Source organism: Prionailurus bengalensis, chromosome X (assembly GCF_016509475.1).
Source record: "Prionailurus bengalensis isolate Pbe53 chromosome X, Fcat_Pben_1.1_paternal_pri, whole genome shotgun sequence".
NCBI classification, from domain to species: Eukaryota; Metazoa; Chordata; class Mammalia; order Carnivora; family Felidae; genus Prionailurus; species Prionailurus bengalensis.
The window spans coordinates 7,030,179-7,047,985 of NC_057361.1; the positions used below are offsets into that span (position 1 = coordinate 7,030,179).

At 47.4% G+C, this 17,807-nt stretch overlaps 1 protein-coding gene across 2 annotated transcripts in view; it reads left to right on the forward strand.

Moving 5' to 3' along the window:
- SHROOM2 (shroom family member 2) overlaps window positions 1–17,807 on the forward strand; it is a 156,958-nt gene that overhangs the window by 67,387 nt on the left and 71,764 nt on the right. For both annotated transcript variants that reach the window (XM_043570795.1, XM_043570796.1), the window contains exon 2: window positions 7,507–7,658. In XM_043570795.1, the coding sequence (XP_043426730.1) occupies window positions 7,507–7,658 (152 nt within the window). The remainder of the gene's footprint in view (window positions 1–7,506; window positions 7,659–17,807) is intronic.

Here is a 17,807-nt window from a genome sequence, read left to right on the forward strand (position 1 = left end):
CACCCAGATGCCCCTCATTTTGTACAGTTTTTAACACAGATACCAAAGACCTAAAAAGATGTAGTCTGTCACACTAATGTAAACCGTTAATCCGGTGACTTTACAGCTTGAAATGTGGAGGCAGATTTTCCTTAGGAAGAGTTAAGTATCAGTATCTTGTGTGTCGATAATCTGTTCAATCACAGCGCTCCCCACCTCATTCACAATTCACAATTTAACATCCTAGACACGACTTGTTCAAACTTCCAGGTTTTTCACGGCACACAACCAAAGTGTTTAGGGAAACTGGGCCAGCACGCTCAGGAACTGAGTGCGCCAAGATCAGGGAATGGTTTTCTTTAGGAATTGTGGGGAGAGAGGTAACTTTCAGTGTTCGAGACACACGAAGTACACGACCGTGCCTCCAGATTGCCACGTAGCATGCTTTGTACTGTCCGCTGTAAAAACTGCTCCCCTGACCCGTGGAATGTTAAGCTGACCCAGACAGCCAGAGCCTCCTGGGATTCCATATCTCGCTCTTTCCTGGTTGTACTAAAAAATACATAACCAGCGAATGATTTTGCCTCTTAAAAAAAAAAAAAGTTACACTTAACTTGGATGAGGTGAGATTCCCTCCTTAAAAATATTCCCGGACTTAGTAAAAAGCTTACGTTTCCAAAATAGCGATGAAACTCCCCTCTGGATTCTGTAAGGAGACAGGACCCGCCAGTAAGGCTCTCCTGAAGCTTTAGTTCCTCTGTTTCCTCAGGTAGATCTGTAGTTTCTTGGTCAGTCCCTTCAGCCTGTTTTCCCATTTGTTTGCCCTTTTTGTTTGTTTGTTTGAAGAGGTTTTGCTCCATTTCCACTTTTGCTGGTGCAGGTTTTAGCTGACAACTTGCGTGTCTCCTCTGGGGCTCCCTCACCGCCCCTGCACCCGAGTTGACCTTTCTCTCGGGCATCTTGGCCATGGAGAGGGTGCCGGTCAGTCCCGAGATGCCGAAGAGCCTTCTAGAAGCTGCGCTGCCTGGCTTGTGTGGCTTCTCTCGTCACAGGGGAGCCGGCAATTATTGTTCGAGTCTCCAACACATTTAGGTGGAAGTTTCCAGTTTTCATTGGGCTTGTCTGTTACCAGAGATACACATTCAGGTTATTTCACTACTTGATACTTCCCCTGGATGAGTCAGGTTTCCTTTCCGAAGCTTTTTGGTTCTGGGAGAATGAGTAAAATACTGAAATTAAGCAGCCTGAAGCGGTGACATCAGGGATTGCCCCGTCTAACAAAAGGCATTGCTTTGTCATGCAGTTCCTGTTGTCTGGACATTCTTGAGGTAGAACTGATAGGTTGCACGTGTGATTCATGGCCTTTGAAATAGGATATTAGACTCCGTGTCGTTTTCCTCCTTTCATTTTGATCTCTGGCCATCGTGATTTTCTGAATCACTCGAGCACAACACCTCCGCACCACTGGCTTCTTTCCTTTGGCCCATTGTGTCCATCTGTGATGACATCGTGAGGTCTTCCCTCACAGCGTCTAGAGTCCTTGCCCACGTTCCTGTTCTCTGCCCTGTGTCGTTTTGAGCCCTCGTTTCTGTCCAGCACCAAGATGGAGGTGAGGATCTTCGTCATCGCCACCTTGTTCTTAGGCAGAAATTCATTTCACGTGTTGTGCCTGCAAGGTTCATCTTCCATAAATATTTGCGTGACTACTATCATTTCCCTACTTCCATGCCTGCTTTCTCTGCGCCTTCACTGCCTATGGGATATTGTCCCAGATTCTGATTCAAGGTCAAGTTCCTAATCTTCTCCCTTCTGCCCTTATCTTCAAACGCCCTCTTGTGAGAGCTTTACACCCTGCCAGGCTGACATTCCTGTGACACGCCTGGGCTTCCTGCCCGTGCCCCTGTCTTCACGTCAAGACCCGACTTTGGGATGTCCTCCCCAAAACACGCGCTTCCTTTCAAGTTGCGTTCATGGCCCTTCCTATTTGTGAAACTGCATTTCCGCCCCCGAGACAGAGGTGAACGTTGCCCCTGTGCTGCCCCTGCATCGGACGCGATTCCTTTCAGTGTATGTCTGGTTCACTCCCAGACCCGATTCTTTTGCCTCTGTGGGTCTTCATTCCCGATCATCTGTAATGTCCGTTCCAAGAAGTATGAAAACTTTGTTCCAAAATGACTCTCGGGTGTTTAGGTGACTCAGTCGGTTCAGTGTCTGACTTTGGCTCAGGTCGTGATTGCACGGTTTGTGGGTTCGAGCCCTGTGTCAGGCTCTGACCTGCCAGCATAGAGCCTGCTTTGGATTCTCTGCCTCTCTCTCTCTCTGTGACCCTTCCCTGTTGATGCTCGCCCGCTTGCCCTCAAAATAAATAAATGATAAAAAATAAAGGCTTGCGTTAACTGTTTCTCCCCACTGCTGTTTCCAGACAACATATTCCTATAAGAAAAGTAAGGCCTTCTTTACGTCACGGGACATCTCACTTCATTGGAACGGTGAGCGTGGGTTTGCCGTACAGAATGCCAGTTAGTGACTCCGGGTGGAATATGTGGACTGGCGTGGGCGCTCGGGACTCCCGTTCTGTACGTGTGAAGTGTGTGCCACGTGGGCCCGCATCGTGGGCACGGCAGGGTTTGTCTCTGCCCGCCTCCCGTTGTGCGGGGGACTCTTCTGGCTTGGAGCAGGTGACCTTGGCCGGAACTGCCCTGCTGGTGGCTCCCACCCTCTGTACACGTAGGTGGTCGCCCCTACTGGCTAACAGTGCCAAGCACGGTCCTTTGTAGCGTGTGGCCCTGGGGACGGAATGCCCATCAGCGTTGGGTTTGGATACACTGTCACGTGCAGGCAGGCGGAGTCCTTATCCTGTGCCGGTAGCACCGACTTCAGGTTTGTTCTTCACCAAGTTGAAGCCTAATTAATCCCACCTGCTGTGAGATGTTGGGGTGGGGGGATAGAATGCAGGTTTTCAAAGCTGCTTTTTCTTTACAGCTTCTTCCCCCAAGAGCACAATAAATATCAAAGAGAAACTTTGTCGTGGGGAGGAAGCCAAGGGCGGGGGTGCAGGGGGGAGGGTAAAGTCCCAGCTACTTTATCTCCCAAACCCAGACCGATTTTTTTTTTTCTGGGAAGTGTAGGTGGAGTGCGTTAGGGCGAGGCTGAAGGAGGCTTTGGAATGCAGTCTTCCTTTATAGAGGGGAAACTGGAGAAGTCTTTACAGATGAGAGGAAGTAACATGGTGTTCGTCTCCGTGGCGAAGCCGGAGGACATGACGGGGCTTCACGGGAGTCTCGCACAACTTGTCCATAGAAGGGTTTGTGGGGATGACGCGGAGAAACCCACCAAGTGGTAGCTGAGCCAGACACCGGTGACGGTGACGTGTCCCCTCCAGGGCCTGCTGCCTTAACAACTGTCCCGAGACCCTGCAGGTCATTAGTCACGGTGGTTTTGCCTAAAGACGTTCTCTTTCACTGCAATTCAAAGGGAGTCACTGTAGGGAGGACACTTACGTTCTTATCATGGCTATCATGGCGTCAGGATCTTTTCTTGTAGATACAGAAGAATGTGTGACTTTTAGTATGCTAAATGTGTCTGACACAAAACTCACCATTTTAACCCCTTTAGAATGTGTGATTCAGGGGTGCCTGGGTGGCTCAGTCCATTAAGTGACGACTCCTGGCTTCAGCTCAGGTCATGATCTCATGGTTCGTGTGTTTGAGTCCCGTGTTGGGCTCTGCACTGTCAGTGCAGAGCCGGCTTGGGTTTCTCTCTCTTCCTTTAAATAAATAAATAAACTTAAAAAAAACTTGTATGTTCTGTGGCTTCCTCATGGTACCTGGCCCTTGTGTGTTGTGATGAGTCTCCAAAAAGCGCGTCCTTCAAGGCTGCACCAAATGCCATGGGCTCTGTGAAAATGTTCCTGGAGGGTCCATCCACACCATAGAGGGCAAGCCGACTTCTCACTCGTCTGGTACTTCATTTATCTGTCCCTGTATCTCTACCCTGCAACTCAAAGCATCGTCTCCTCTCCTGGGAGCTTGTTAAGGATGGTCTTAGAGACGCAGAAGTTCAAGCCCCACCCAGGACCTGCTGAATCAGATCTGCATTTAAAAAACACTTTTTTTAAGTTTTATTTATCTATTTTGAGAGAGAGGGCATGAGCAGAAGAGGGGCAGAGACGGGGGGGGGGGGGGGGGGGAGGGGAGAGAGGGAGAGAGACAGAATCCCAACCAGGCTCCACACTGCCAGTGCAGAGCCTGATGCAGGGCTCAAACTCACAAACTGTGGGATCACGACATGAGCTGAAATCAGGAGTTGGATGCTTAACTGACTGAGCCACCCAGCCACCCCCAGATCTGCATTTTAAACCCTGGGAGACTTGTGTGCACATTACAGGTTGAGAAGCATTGGCCTCTAAGCCTAGAAATGTCTTCGAGGCGGGAACTACATCTTGCAAGACGCACTGTCCAGTATCTAGCGGTTTTTGTGCATAGTACTTGCTCTGTAGATGCTTACTGAAAGAATAAGTACAAACTCTGAACGCAGATGGCTTTTTTTGCACTCATGCCACCAAAGCATTTACCTAATGGAATTCAGGCAATAGTTTGCTGGGTACAGACCCAAGTTACCATCTGCATGTGTTCTGTATTCTAGATTTTGCCCTCCAGATTGTGTACTTAGCGCCAAGAGGAGAGAGAGAGAGGAGATGAAACTGACCCAGGCACGCCTTGAATGCTGCCTTGAGGGCCTGCAGCGTCTGGGTCCCTGTTTTGGGGGACAGGTGCTGGTCTTGACCCCAGCCACCACAGTGCTGCGGGCTCTGGTAGTGACCCCAGCCGGAGCGTTGGTCAGCTTCCCCTGGGGGCTTTCCCCGCACGGGCAGGGTCGCCGGCCGTCCTCGTCAGTGTGAACTTCAGTGGTGGAGGCTGCTGCGATGCTCACCCTTTCTCCTTTATCTCCTGTGGTTTACCTGGTGCCCTCTTTCACCAGCGCTCTAATTGTTGGGGATCCAGGGTTCCATCTCTGTGGTTATCTGCCCGTGACTCTGTCTTCTGTCCGGGCAGCCTCCTTCAGTCTCCCCAGCCCCCTGGTTTTTTTTTTTTTTAAGTTTTATTTATTTCTGAGAGAGAGTGAGTGTGTATGCACAAGCCAGGGAGGGGCAGAGAGAGAGAGACAAACAGAATGGAAGCAGGCTCCAGGCTCTGAGCAGTCAGTACAGAGCCCGACACGGGGCTTGAACCTATGAACCACAAGATCATGACCTGAGCTGAAGTTGGACGCTTGACCTACTGAGCCACCCAGGCACCCTGCCCCTCAAATCTTTAAATATCTTCTGCTTGGGGTCACTCCATGGGTGGGCCACCTTTCCCTGGATGCTCTTCTCCCACAGCCAGCTGCCCACGGACCCTCCACCTGGACAGCCCCTTGGCCTCTCGCACAGGACGTGTCAAAAACCTAAGCTCTCCACTGAATGTCACCTGCACCTTGACTGTACCTGGCTGAACGTGTAATCTTGGGCAGGTGGAAATTTATTTACAACGTGTCTGTTACTGTGTTGGGATAAAATTGTCTAGACTTTTGAAACCAGTTATTAACAAAAATATGAAGCCATCCATTTGGTTAAGAAGTGGTCGTTTACTTGCATTGATGGTGTTGACTTACAATGAATAATTGCTTGGTTAACCTGAGAGTTCAAACGTCGTCCTTAGATTTAAGCGGAAATTTGAGGCAACTATCATTCACTTGCAGAACTGAGGCATGTAAGTTGCTTAGTACCCAGTTTTTTAACCCGGAGGAAAGATGTACTGCTCTACTGCTTTGTGAGGGCTTTGTAAGTAACTGTTAGGTTGGCCGCGGCAAACAGTCAGGCAGTGAACTTTCAGACTGTACACAGATACTCTCACAAACGTTAACTTTGTTCACCGGTTTTCCTAGCAGTTTGTAAAGATAATTGCTTTTTGGTATAAAACTGGGGTTGGCAAACTGTTTTGTAACAAGCCAAGTAGTAAATATTCTTGCCTTTGTGGGCCAGGAGACTCATTGCTGTCCTGTAGCCATATGTAAGCAAGTGGGTGTGGTTCTATTGCAGTAACATTTTATTTACAAAAAAGGGGGGGGGGGCGCATCTGGCTGGATTTCGCTCATGGGCCGTAGTTTGCCAAGCACTAGTAGAGAAAGCAGGCAGGGTTAATTGCTGCTGAGATTATTATTACTCTATAGAAAAAACTAGGTTTAGTATTTAAAGACCAAGATTTCTCGGGGCGCCTGGGTGGCTCAGTTGGTTAAGTATCTGGCTCTTGATTTTGTCTCAGGTCATGATCTCTTGGTTCATGAGTTTGAGCCCTGAGTGGAGCTCTGTGCTGACATCATAAAGCCAGCTTGGGATTCTTTCTTCCTCTCTCTGCCTCTCCCCTGAGTGTGCACTCTCTTTTCCTCTCTCTTAAAATAAATAAACATTTTTAAAAATGCCACCTGTTGCAGAATTCTTTTTATTTGTTTAAATGTTTAATTTTTTAAATTTATTTATTATGAGAGAAAGAAAGAGAGCACAAGTGGGGGAGCAACAAAGAAAGAGGGAGAGAGAAACCCAAGCAGGCTCCATGCTACCTGTGCGGAGCCTGACACAGGGCTCGATCTCATGAACCATGAGATCATGACGTGAGCCAAAATCAGGAGTTGGATGCTTAACCGGCTGAAGCATTCAGGTGCCCCATTGTTCATTTATTTGAGAGAGAGAGAGAGTGCAGAGGAGAGGCAGAAAGACAGGGAGAGAGAGAATTCCAAGCCGACTCCACATTGTCAGCACAGACCCCAATGGAGGTCTCTATCCCACAAACCGTGAGATCATGACCTGAGTCAAAATCAAGAGTCAGACGCTTAACCACCTGAAACACCCAGGCGCCCCTGTAGGATCCTTTTTCTGTGAGCTATCCAGCAAGGGCAAATGCATAGAGACAGGAGGTGGGTTAGTGGTGGCCAGGGCTGGAGGGGATCAGGAGGTGACTACTCACGGCTACCAGGTTTCTTCCAGGTTTAGGACGTGATGGTTCCACAGTTCTGTGAATATACTAAAAAGTCATTCACTTGTATATTTATGTGAGTGAGTTTTGTGGTATTTGAACTCTCTCTCAGTAAAGCAGTTACAAGAATCTAGGCCTGGGATTAATGTATGAGAAACAGTACATAATAAAAATAACCCATCATTATTGTTTGGATAAAGGATTTCCAGAAAAGGGCCCTGTATCTTTAGATCTACCGTTTTGGGTCGTGCGTGTTCCGGAGCGCATGCGCTCTTTCCTGTTCCCTCGGTGAAGGTAGCCCAGGTCCGCGCAGAGGCAAGCGCTGGGTGAGGGACGTGCCCCTCATCCGTCAAATAGGAATCCGCGCAGCCTCAGGGCCTAGATGGGGTCCTGGCCGATCCCAGAGCCAGTCACAGAGCTGTGGGCGGCACACGTCACAGGCACGTTGCTCCTGGCTGACTTCTGGGGACTTGCTTTGCTTGTTTGGAGGCTCATGGCACGTGCGTCTTTGTTGCAGATTGAAGAAGGAAGTAAAGCTGCGGCAGTGGACAAGTTACTGGCCGGGGACGAGATCGTCGGCATCAACGACATTGGTCTCTCAGGGTTTAGACAGGAGGCGATTTGCCTGGTGAAGGGCTCTCATAAAACCCTGAAGCTGGTAGTGAAAAGGTAAGACCCACGCCTCGTGCCATTTACACAAACAGAAGTGAGTAAAATAGCAAAAGGTGAACCCAGGTCTGCTGATCTGTATCACTGCAAGCAAATCCCGGTTTGGACTTAAGGGGTGTGTGTGTGTATATGTGTGTGTGTGTGTGTGTGTGTGTGTGTGTGCGCGCGCATGACCATAAAATTTTACTCCTTGGCCAAGGGTGAATCCAGCATCCAAAACTTAAAAGATGCCTTCTTCTAGTACTATGCATTGTTTATTTGATACATTAAGTGAATTTGAATGCTTTTTTCTTTTCATTTTTTGATTTAAAATCAAGTTAGTTAACGTACAGTGTGGTCTTGGTTTCAGGAGTAGAGCCCAGGGATTCATCGCTTACATATGACACCCAGTGCTCATCCCAACAAGTGTCCTCTTAATGCCCATCACCCATTTTCACCACCCCAGTCAACCCTCAGTTTGTTCTCTGTATTTAAGAGTCTCTTACGGTTTGCCTCCCTTTCTGTTTTTATCTTATTTTGCCTTCCCTCTCCCTGTGTTCATCTGTTGTGTTTTTTAAATTCCACTTATGAGTGAAATCACATAATATTTGTCTTTCTCTGAGTTATTTCGCTTAGCATCATACATTCTAGTTCCATCCACACTGCTCCAATGGCAAGATTTTATTCTTTTTCATCACGATGGAACATATTCCATTGTATACATAAACCACATCTTCTTTATCCATTTGTCAGTTGATGGACATTTAGGCTCTTTCCATACTTTGGCTATTGTTGATACTACTGCTGTAAATACTGGGGTGCATATGCCCCTTCAAATCAGCATTTTTGTATCCTTTGGATAAATACCTAGTAGTGCACTTGCTGGGTCAGAGGGTAGTTCTATTTTCAACTTTTTGAGGACCCTCCATACTGTTCTCCAGAGCGGCTGCACCAGTTTGCATTCCCACCGACGGTGCAGGAGGGTTCCCCATTCTCCACATCCTCACCAGCATCTGTTGTTTCCTGAGTGGTTAATTTTAGCCACTCAGACCGGTGTGAGGTGGTATCTCATTGCGGTTTTGATTGTATTTCCCTGATGATGAGTGACGTTGAGCATCTTTTCATGTGCCTGTTAGAATGCTTTTCTCTTTTCTTCAGCCTTACGTAGGTTATTCTGTTAGAGAGCTGCACTGACGCTTCAGATGAAGTGTTGTTACCTCTTGTTTCCACAAGGTGGCAGGCTACTGCGTTTTCGCCTCTGAGTGAAAATGGTGCAGGGCTGCCTGTACACTTGTCAGCTACCGGGAGTTTCTAGCGCTGTGCTGAGGTCTGGGGGGAGCGCGCTGCCTGTTCCTGCAAATCAGATTGCAGAACTTTGGAGGACTTGAAGTGGTTAGAAAAGGGGAATGAGGGGCGTGATGTTTTTATGCACAGGAGCGACCCTGAACCCCCATAAAGGTACTTGTGATTTCTTGTCTTCAAATAGAAGTAATTCTCTACCTTGCATTTTGTAGTTGGCTAATTCACACTAAAGTGTTTGCATGCCCCTCCTCTTTTTTTTTTTTTAAGTGGAATTAGTGTATTCTTTCAAGTTTAAGTGTAAATTTTAAAAAATAAATTGACTCAGGAGCCTGAGTGGCTCAGTTAAGCGTCCGACTTCGGCTCAGGTCATGATCTCATGGGTTTGTGGGTTTGAGCCCCGCGTGGGGCTCTGTGCTGACAGCTCGAGCCTGGAGCCTGCTTCAGATTCCGTCTCCCTCTCTCTTTCTGCCCCTCCCCCGCTTGTGCTCCCTCTCTCTCTCTCTCTTTCTCTTTCTCTCAAAAATAAATAAACATTATTTAAAAAAAAAAAAAAAGAGTCAGGGGCGCCTGGGTGGCGCAGTCGGTTAAGCGTCCGACTTCAGCCAGGTCATGATCTTGCGGTCCGTGAGTTCGAGCCCCGCGTCGGGCTCTGGGCTGATGGCTCGGAGCCTGGAGCCTGTTTCCAATTCTGTGTCTCCCTCTCTCTCTGCCCTTCCCCCGTTCATGCTCTGTCTCTCTCTGTCCCAAAAATAAATAAATGTTGAAAAAAAAATTTTTTTTAATAAAAATAAAAATAAATAAAAATAACAAAAAAGAGTCAGACATTTAACCCACACAGCCACCCAGATGCCCCTGTTCTTAGTTTTAATTTTTAAAGATATTGTGGTACAATACATATAACAGAAAATTTACCATCTTGGGAATGCAAGCTGGTGCAGCCACTCTGGAAAACAGTATGGAGGTTCCTCAAAAAACTAAAAATAGAACTACCCTAGACCCAGCAATTGCACTACTAGGCATGTATCCATGGGATACAAGTGTGCTGTTTCAAAGGGACACATGCACCCCCATGTTTATAGCAGCACCATCAACAATAGCCGAAGTGTGGAAAGAGCCCAAATGTCCATTGATGGATGAATGGATAAAGAAGATGTGGTCTCTATATACAATAGAGTATTACTCGGCAATCAAAAAGAATGAAATCTTGCCATTTGCAACTACGTGGATGGAAGTGGAGGGTATTATGCTAAGTGAAATGAGTCAGTCACAGAAAGACAAATATCCTATGACTTCACTCACATGAGGACTTTAAGGGACAAAACAGATGAACGTAGGGAAGGGAAACAAAAATAATCTAAAACCAGGCAGGGGGACAAAACAGAAGAGACTCCTAAATATGGAGAACAAACTGAGGGTAACTGGAGGGGGTGTGGGAGGGGGGATGGGCTAAATGGGGAAGGGGCACTAAGGAATCTACTCCTGAAGTCGTTGTTGACTATATGCTAACTAATTTGGATAAAAATTTTAAATAAATAAATAAATAAATAAATAAATAAATAAATAAATAAAAGTATATTCATCATGGTGAGCAATAAAAAAAAGAAAATTTACCATCTTAAACATTTTTAAATCTACATTTAAGTAACATGTTACTTATTACTTTTATAGTACTTTATAAATTATATTATTATACTCACAAGTTACGTTTATAACAATAAAAACTAGCATTAAAAAAAGCTCACTCTATTTTTATTTTAATTTTTTATATTAAATTTTTTTTCTTAATTAAAAAAAATTTAATTAAGTTTATTTTGAGAGAGTGTGAGTGGGGTAGGGCAGAGAGAGGGGGAGAGAGAGAATCCCAAGCAGGCTCCGTGCTGACAGCACAGAGCCTAGCACGGGGCTTGAACTCGCGAAACCATGACCTCATGATCTAAGCCTGAAACCAAGAGTCAGACACTTTAACCAGCTGAGCCCCCCAGGCACCCCAGCTCCTTGCGTTTTTAAAGAGGAAAAGCTTTGGGGGTTCAGTGTGCCTGTGCTCGTAGGAGTCAGCAGGAGGGTTGGTCCCCAGGAAACCGTCAGCTGTGCACCCTGTTCTGTTCTAGGCAGTGCCCCAGAGAAGGTCTGTTTATTGCTCTGTGATCGGGACAAGAAGAAGGACCCTAAGAAGGCGGGTGTTGGAGTGCTGGCTACAATATACTCTAAGGCTAACGTGTATTTCTGCATTTATTCAGTTCTTAAAGTAACACCAGGGCGCAGTCGACTCCCCGGGCTCAGAAGGGCATTGGGTGGACCAGGGGCCTTGCCCCTCTGTTGTGTGTCTCCGGAGAGCAGCATTGGCACTCACTGCTGATCTTGGGCTTCTTTGTATCATACACGTTCTTGTGCACTTAACGTCTGTATCCGCGGAGACCGTTCCGGGTTGACTGCGCTGAGGTCTGAGTCGCGATTTCTCTTAACGACCCCACGCTGCTCCACAGTCTGGATCCTCCGCTGTTCTACAGAACTTCTGTAGACGGATATTTCTGGTGCCTCCGGTGAAAGCCTGTAACTGCAGCATGTGGTGTCTCTGTACCCGAGTCTGTGTACCTGTACGTACAGGTCGGTGCAGTCCATTTCCAACCTGGGGTTCTTGAATCAGAAGTTTGGGGAGCACGAACTGCGACGGCCACCTCCAAATTTCTCGGGCCGCTTTTCAGGCTCACGTCCACTCTAGCAGAGGTTATTTTCAGTTTAGTTCTGTACTCTTTTCGAATGTGACGGGTGAAAAACAGCTTCATTGGTTAAATGAGCATTTTTCAGGGCACCTGGTGGCTCAGTCAGTTAAACATCTGACTCTTGATGTCGGCTCAGGTCATGATCTCACGGTTTGTGAGGTTGAGCCTCGCATCTGCGCTGTTAGCGTGGACCCTGCTTGGGATTCTCTCTCCCTCTCTCCGCCCCTCCCCTTCTCTCTCTTATGCACACTCTATCTCAAAAATAAAATAAACGTTTTTAAAAATTCAAAACAATTTAAATGGGCACTTTTCATTATGAGTGAAGTTGGGTGTCTTCCCTTATATTTAGAAGCTTTTTTTTTTTTTAAAGTAGAGGCACATCTTTAAGGATATCAGAATGATCCGAATTCTGTTCCAAGCAAAGCATCTATGCCACAGAGAACTGGCCAGTGGAGGGACAGGGAGGAGATGCAGGGCGCCTGCTAGCTGACGGAGGTGACGAGTTATCTAAAAGACCCTTGGGGAGAAGGAAGAGACTTTTGCCGCAAAGGATTGATGGGAGCCACTGTGTAGAACTCCACTTTTGCATTCTGTATGTCCAGTTTTCTTTAAATGAGGGGTGCACAGGATAATTTTCTGGTTTAGATGGGAATTAATGTTTTAAGCAATACGTATAACAAGATAATGATTGTTCACTTCTGTTTTTATGAAAACATACTTTATTTTGATCATTTTAAAAATATATATATTTGACATATACCATTGTGCAATTTGAAATACTTTTTTTTTTTAATTTTTTTTTCAACGTTTTTATTTATTTTTGGGACAGAGAGAGACAGAGCATGAACGGGGGAGGGGCAGAGAGAGAGGGAGACACAGAATCGGAAACAGGCTCCAGGCTCCGAGCCATCAGCCCAGAGCCTGACGCGGGGCTCGAACTCACGGACCGCGAGATCGTGACCTGGCTGAAGTCGGACGCTTAACTGACTGCGCCACCCAGGCGCCCCTGAAATACTTTTAATAACACTTAGGTATTGCAACAATTTTTAAAATAACTTTGTATTAATTTTTAATACGATATGTCGATATTATTTTTTGCCTAATAGAAAAAAATCTAAGGGGTGCCTGGGTGGCTCAGTTAAGAATCCAACTCTTGATTTCAACTCAGGTCATGATCCCAGGGTCATGGGGTAGAGCCACATCTGGCTCTGTGTTGAGATTCTGTCAGTCTCTTTGCCCCTCTTTCCTGCTTGCTCTCTCTCTCTCTCTCTCTCTCTCTCTCAAAAAAAAAAAAAATTAAAAAGTCTGAAATGGTGCTTTGTTCAGAAACATGAATGAAATTCTGTAACCTGGTTAATTAGTTAGTATTAGGGTCTGTTGCTGTCACCCAGCACATGGCAACTCACTGCTATAAAATCCTGAAGATGCTCAGAGGAAGGACCACTAAAACTTCAAACTGAGTTTTACATTGTCCTTATTACAGAGGCACCAGTAGGTACTTTTAAAACAATTTCTCTGGAATTGGTAATGTGTATTCTTCTCTGCCTAAATTTAAATCTCTGTTTAAAGCCTGCCATTCTCCTCTTTCTCCATCCCCAGGCAACCACTTACCGGACTTCTGTCTCACAGATCAGTTAGCATTTTCTAGAACTTTATGTACAGCTGCAAAGTAGATCATGTACTCTTAAAAATACAAACAGACAAAACACGACCAGTTTCTAAAAAAGCACGCTGGGGGTGCCTGGGTGGTTCAGTCGGTTAAGCATCTGACTTCAGGCTAGGTCATGATCTCAGTTTGTGAGTTCGAGCCCCACATCGAGTGAGCTCAAGCCCTGCTTCGGGTGAGCCCTGCTTCTGTTTCTCTCTGCCCCTCACTCACTTGTGCCCCCTTTCTCTTTCTCTCTCTCTCTCTCAAAAAAAAAAAAAAAAAGGCACTCTGTAAATTATTCATAGACTGAACCACAAACACATAAATATCCTGTGTTGCCCTGCCCGAGAGTATGGCCAAATGATGAATTAGCTTGCTCAACTCTTATTTAACTTGATTGTACTCCCAGCCCGTCCTCAGAGGCCCAGAGAAGGGCTGACATTTATGACAAAGACTGAGAGTGGCCAGTGCAGGTATGGTGGTTCTCGGAGGTTCTGGGGAAATGTACCTCCGGGCAAACTATGTACCCAGAGTTTCATGAGTAGAAACAGCGGTTCACATGCCAACTCCTTCCTGCTAGTATATCTCTTACCCATAGGCTTGTTTTGTTTCGTTGTGTGTGGTGATCAGGGGAGCGAGCAGGCAGGATGGGATCGAGGGGGACCGCTTGGACAAAGCCGTGGCGTCTGGTTTCCTGGGCCGTGGGCAGTGCTATCTTGTCATCGCTTAGGAGCCGGGAAGGGAAGGTGAGTCAGGAGGTGCGAGTGGCTCTTATCTCTCCCTATGAAGTTTCTTTCCCAGACACAAGAGAGAGAGCGCTTCCTTTCTCCCCATGTGGGGTCAGCTGGAAACAGAGACCTGTAACCGTGATCCCCACCAAGTGCACATCTGTTCTCCTGCACGATGCCCAGGTGGTCAGGGAGGGGGCGGGGGTGTCTGCCCCGGAGTCAGGTGAACTGTTAGGCCATGAAGAGAGGCTGAGCCGAAAGCTCCTGCCTAGATCTTCCCTCCAGGCTACTCTGTTGTTCCGACTTTGCTTGGCGGAGGAAGGAAGTGCTACTCACGGGAAAGTTCGGGGCAGATGCGGTAACCTTTTCTTCTGTGTCGCTGACAGTCGTCATCTGCACCTTTGTCCTGTGTGTCCAGGCCACCTCCCTGGAAGGGCTGCCGGGCGGGTCTGGAGTGGCACCTGTGCCCCTGTTTTCACAGACAGCCACGGCTGTTGTCCTGGGCAGGCACAGAGGGTACACCATGGCCTAAGATGGGCTCAGAACAGGTGAACACCAGAAACTGGGTCACTTGTGGCATTTTCCTGATCCTACTAGCCGAGTAGATCAGCCTCGGTTGTGGGAGATGTGCTCAGGGTCTGCCTGATGCGCACAGCGTGTTGGGAAAGGGGGCGTCTTGCTCAGACCTGGGGTTAAGGCTGCTGCGCTCTGCTCCTATCGAATGTGCACTGAAATGGCATGAAGAGTGCTGGGACACAGTCCTCCTCTCTCTCTTTGGAGACAAATTACCATAGCCTCAGCTTCTAAAATGTACATATAATTTCAAATATCCTCAGGAAAATTTCTTTTAAATACCACGCTATCCATTACTTTGGAAAGCTTGCAACTGCTCTGGCTTTTTTTTTCTTTCAACTTTGTATGGGAACAGATAGTTTTGGTTACAACGAAACACGCCTGCCCACCTCATCATTTATGGTACTCTCAAACCATCATCCGGTGTTGCAGGTAGTTTTGCCGGGTCTGGATTATCGATAGGGTTGGTTCATGTGATTTTCTGCCTCTTTGCTGGCGGCCCTAAATCCTTTTGTGTCTCTAATTACAGCCCCTAAACTTGCGTTCAGGAGCAGGTTAACACCCAAGGGTAGAGGTTCTTCGCTGGAGGCTGAAAGGGTTAGCCAGACTTCCGGCCGAGTTAGAGATTTCAGGAAAGCGGCTTTCAAATCTAGTGACAACAGCTGTGCTCACTAGGAGCACCTTTCTTGCAGCCTGCTTTGTTTTCTGGATGCCACTAAGTTGCAGTGAACTCCACACTGCCCCTGTGTTGTGCTGGGAGTCCCTCTGCTCCTGGCTCCTTGGAGCCATCCTGCAGCAGGTGGGTCTGCGTGCAGCCGTGACATTGGTTGGCACCGATGTTCTTGGAAGCAGCTATGCGTGGCGATGCGGCAGGGTTACAGGCAGGGCTTGGGCGTCGGCAGGCTTCGTTCCTCCCCGCTTCCCTCCCAGGAGCTCCTCCTGGGCCAGAAACCATATATGTGTTTTGCTGGAGGGTGTGTGCCTTGGTGGGGGTGTCGGCAAAAACCTGTGCTTTCGAAGGGTCTGCCATCATTTGTTCGAGTCTCAGGGGAAAAGTTTCTATTTCGAGCATGTTGGGGGTTACAGCCGTTTGCAAATGCTCATTTTCTTATTAGATAGAGGAAACCCAGAGACTTACGCTGGACAGACACCCTGTCTTGGGGCTGTTTTCCATTCTTTGTCATTAAATGGAATCAGGAGAAAAAAGAAAAACATGCAGATCAGAGTTGTTTTATTTTGGGAAAAGTTGCTTCTATTCCAATTTAGGCTCATTGTATGGCTTGAGCAATTTAATCAGGTGAATTTCCAATTAAGTGAGGTTATTTCATATTCTAAGTCAAATAGAAAGTGGAACAAAGTTAAGATTTTGTTTTTCATTGCAAAGCATGTAAGTGATGTTTATAAAGTTTATCGTGAAAACATCGATGGTTTCTGATATGTTAAGACATGCAGAGAAAGGTTTTTTTTTTACTTCTTTCATATATGACTCATCAGCACTGTTGCTAATGCTTAGAGCTATTTATAATTAGTTTTACTAATGGTTGCACATTTGAATATCCTGAGTTTCTTTGCCAGAAAATCCATTCTCTTGAAATGTAGCCAGTAGGGTGGGCTGACACCCTTCTGAAACACTCAGTTGAACTTGCTCGGGCATTAGTCCCTCGAGGAGCTGTAGTGTGAACACAGGTGGGTGAGATAGTCTTTTTTCCCCTTTTTTCTTACATGAATAGATTTATTGACCTGAAGATTTTAAAAGTTAGTAGAAAAACCAAATCGTTTTGGTCTGCTCCAGTTCTGCCTGTCTTCATTATGTGACATTAAAAAAATATATGTATCTTTTTAATGTTTATTTGAGACAGTGAGAGGGGGAGACACAGAATCCCAAGCAAGCTCTGTGCTGTCAGCACGGGGACCAAAATCAAGAGTCAGACGCTTTACCGACTGATCCACCCAGACGCCCCCATTATGTGACATTTGTGCACAGGCTTCTCTGCGGAAGCACCCGGGAAGAGCGCCGAAGGCTGAAAGACGAACCATGCACCCGCCCTTACTGGGGGAAGGGGAAGGACCAGGGGTGCCCCGGGCCCGTGGAGAGGCGCCCTGCCTCTTTCATCCTGTGGGAATGCTGCCTCTCAGCCTGGCGTTTGTTCCAAATGCAGCTTTGATGTCCTGTATCAGTCTCAGCTCTTTAGGCCGTTTGGGAATTTTTATCTTAATTCTTCTCATGTATAAAGGCAGGAACTCTGTGGCTCACATCCCATAGGACTATATGGATTGAATCCAGCATGACATCACCGTCCACAGCAGTATGTTGTCTGACCACTGCAGGGGAAGGGAGCCCTTTGCCGTTTCTCGAGTGCTCGGCCCTGTGTCTTCATACATTCGTGTAACGTGTTAGAGGCGCTCTGTGCAATCATACCATTAGGTCCTGCCGTCTAGGAGCTGCCTGCTGAGGGTGCTCTCATAGGCCTGGATTGGGAAAGCTGTGACAGGTGGTGAGGCAACAGATGTGAGGAGGCCGGGAAGCAGACTGCAGCAGAGTCTTTCCTGAGGCTGGGCCACTGACCTGCCCTTGGAAGGCTGAGCCAGGTTTGAGCCGCAAGTCTGGTCCTACATCGACAATACCAGGGAAGGGCAGAGGGGGTGCAGGCAAACGGACTGCAGGGGGACAGGTGACTAGGTGGCTGGGGGCAGAACGTGCTGGCTCTGAGCTGCCGGGAGGGCTAGTGCAAGGCCACCAGCCTGCCCACATGTGTCTCCAGCTGATGCCCACGCTCCTGGCCCAGGGGCACCCTCCAGACCACAGCTTGGCTAGATGCCTGAGAATGTGGGAGCTTGGGCTCCTGTGGCAGCTGCGAGCAGTTGAAGGTTCCAGAGTGAGAGCAAGAGCTGCCTAGAGCAGCGTGGCTAGGAGATTGATCTGGCAGGAGGTAGACAGACCAGCAGAGGGAGAGGCTGGTCAGGACGTAGTCATCCACAGGCTTGGCTGGGTCAGAACAAGGTTCATTTTGTGTTTATAGAGTGCTGGTTTTTATGTGTTTCCTTTTGAAGGACTAAAAAGGGTGCTTGCAGTCACCCTCTCCAGTGCACGCTCCCCACCCCCACCACCACCTTCCACCTCCCCTGCTGGCCTGTACCCCCTCCTTTCCTTGAATTCTAAAGTCTTCACACAGGGCTGTTCCCCTCACCCACGGGTCAC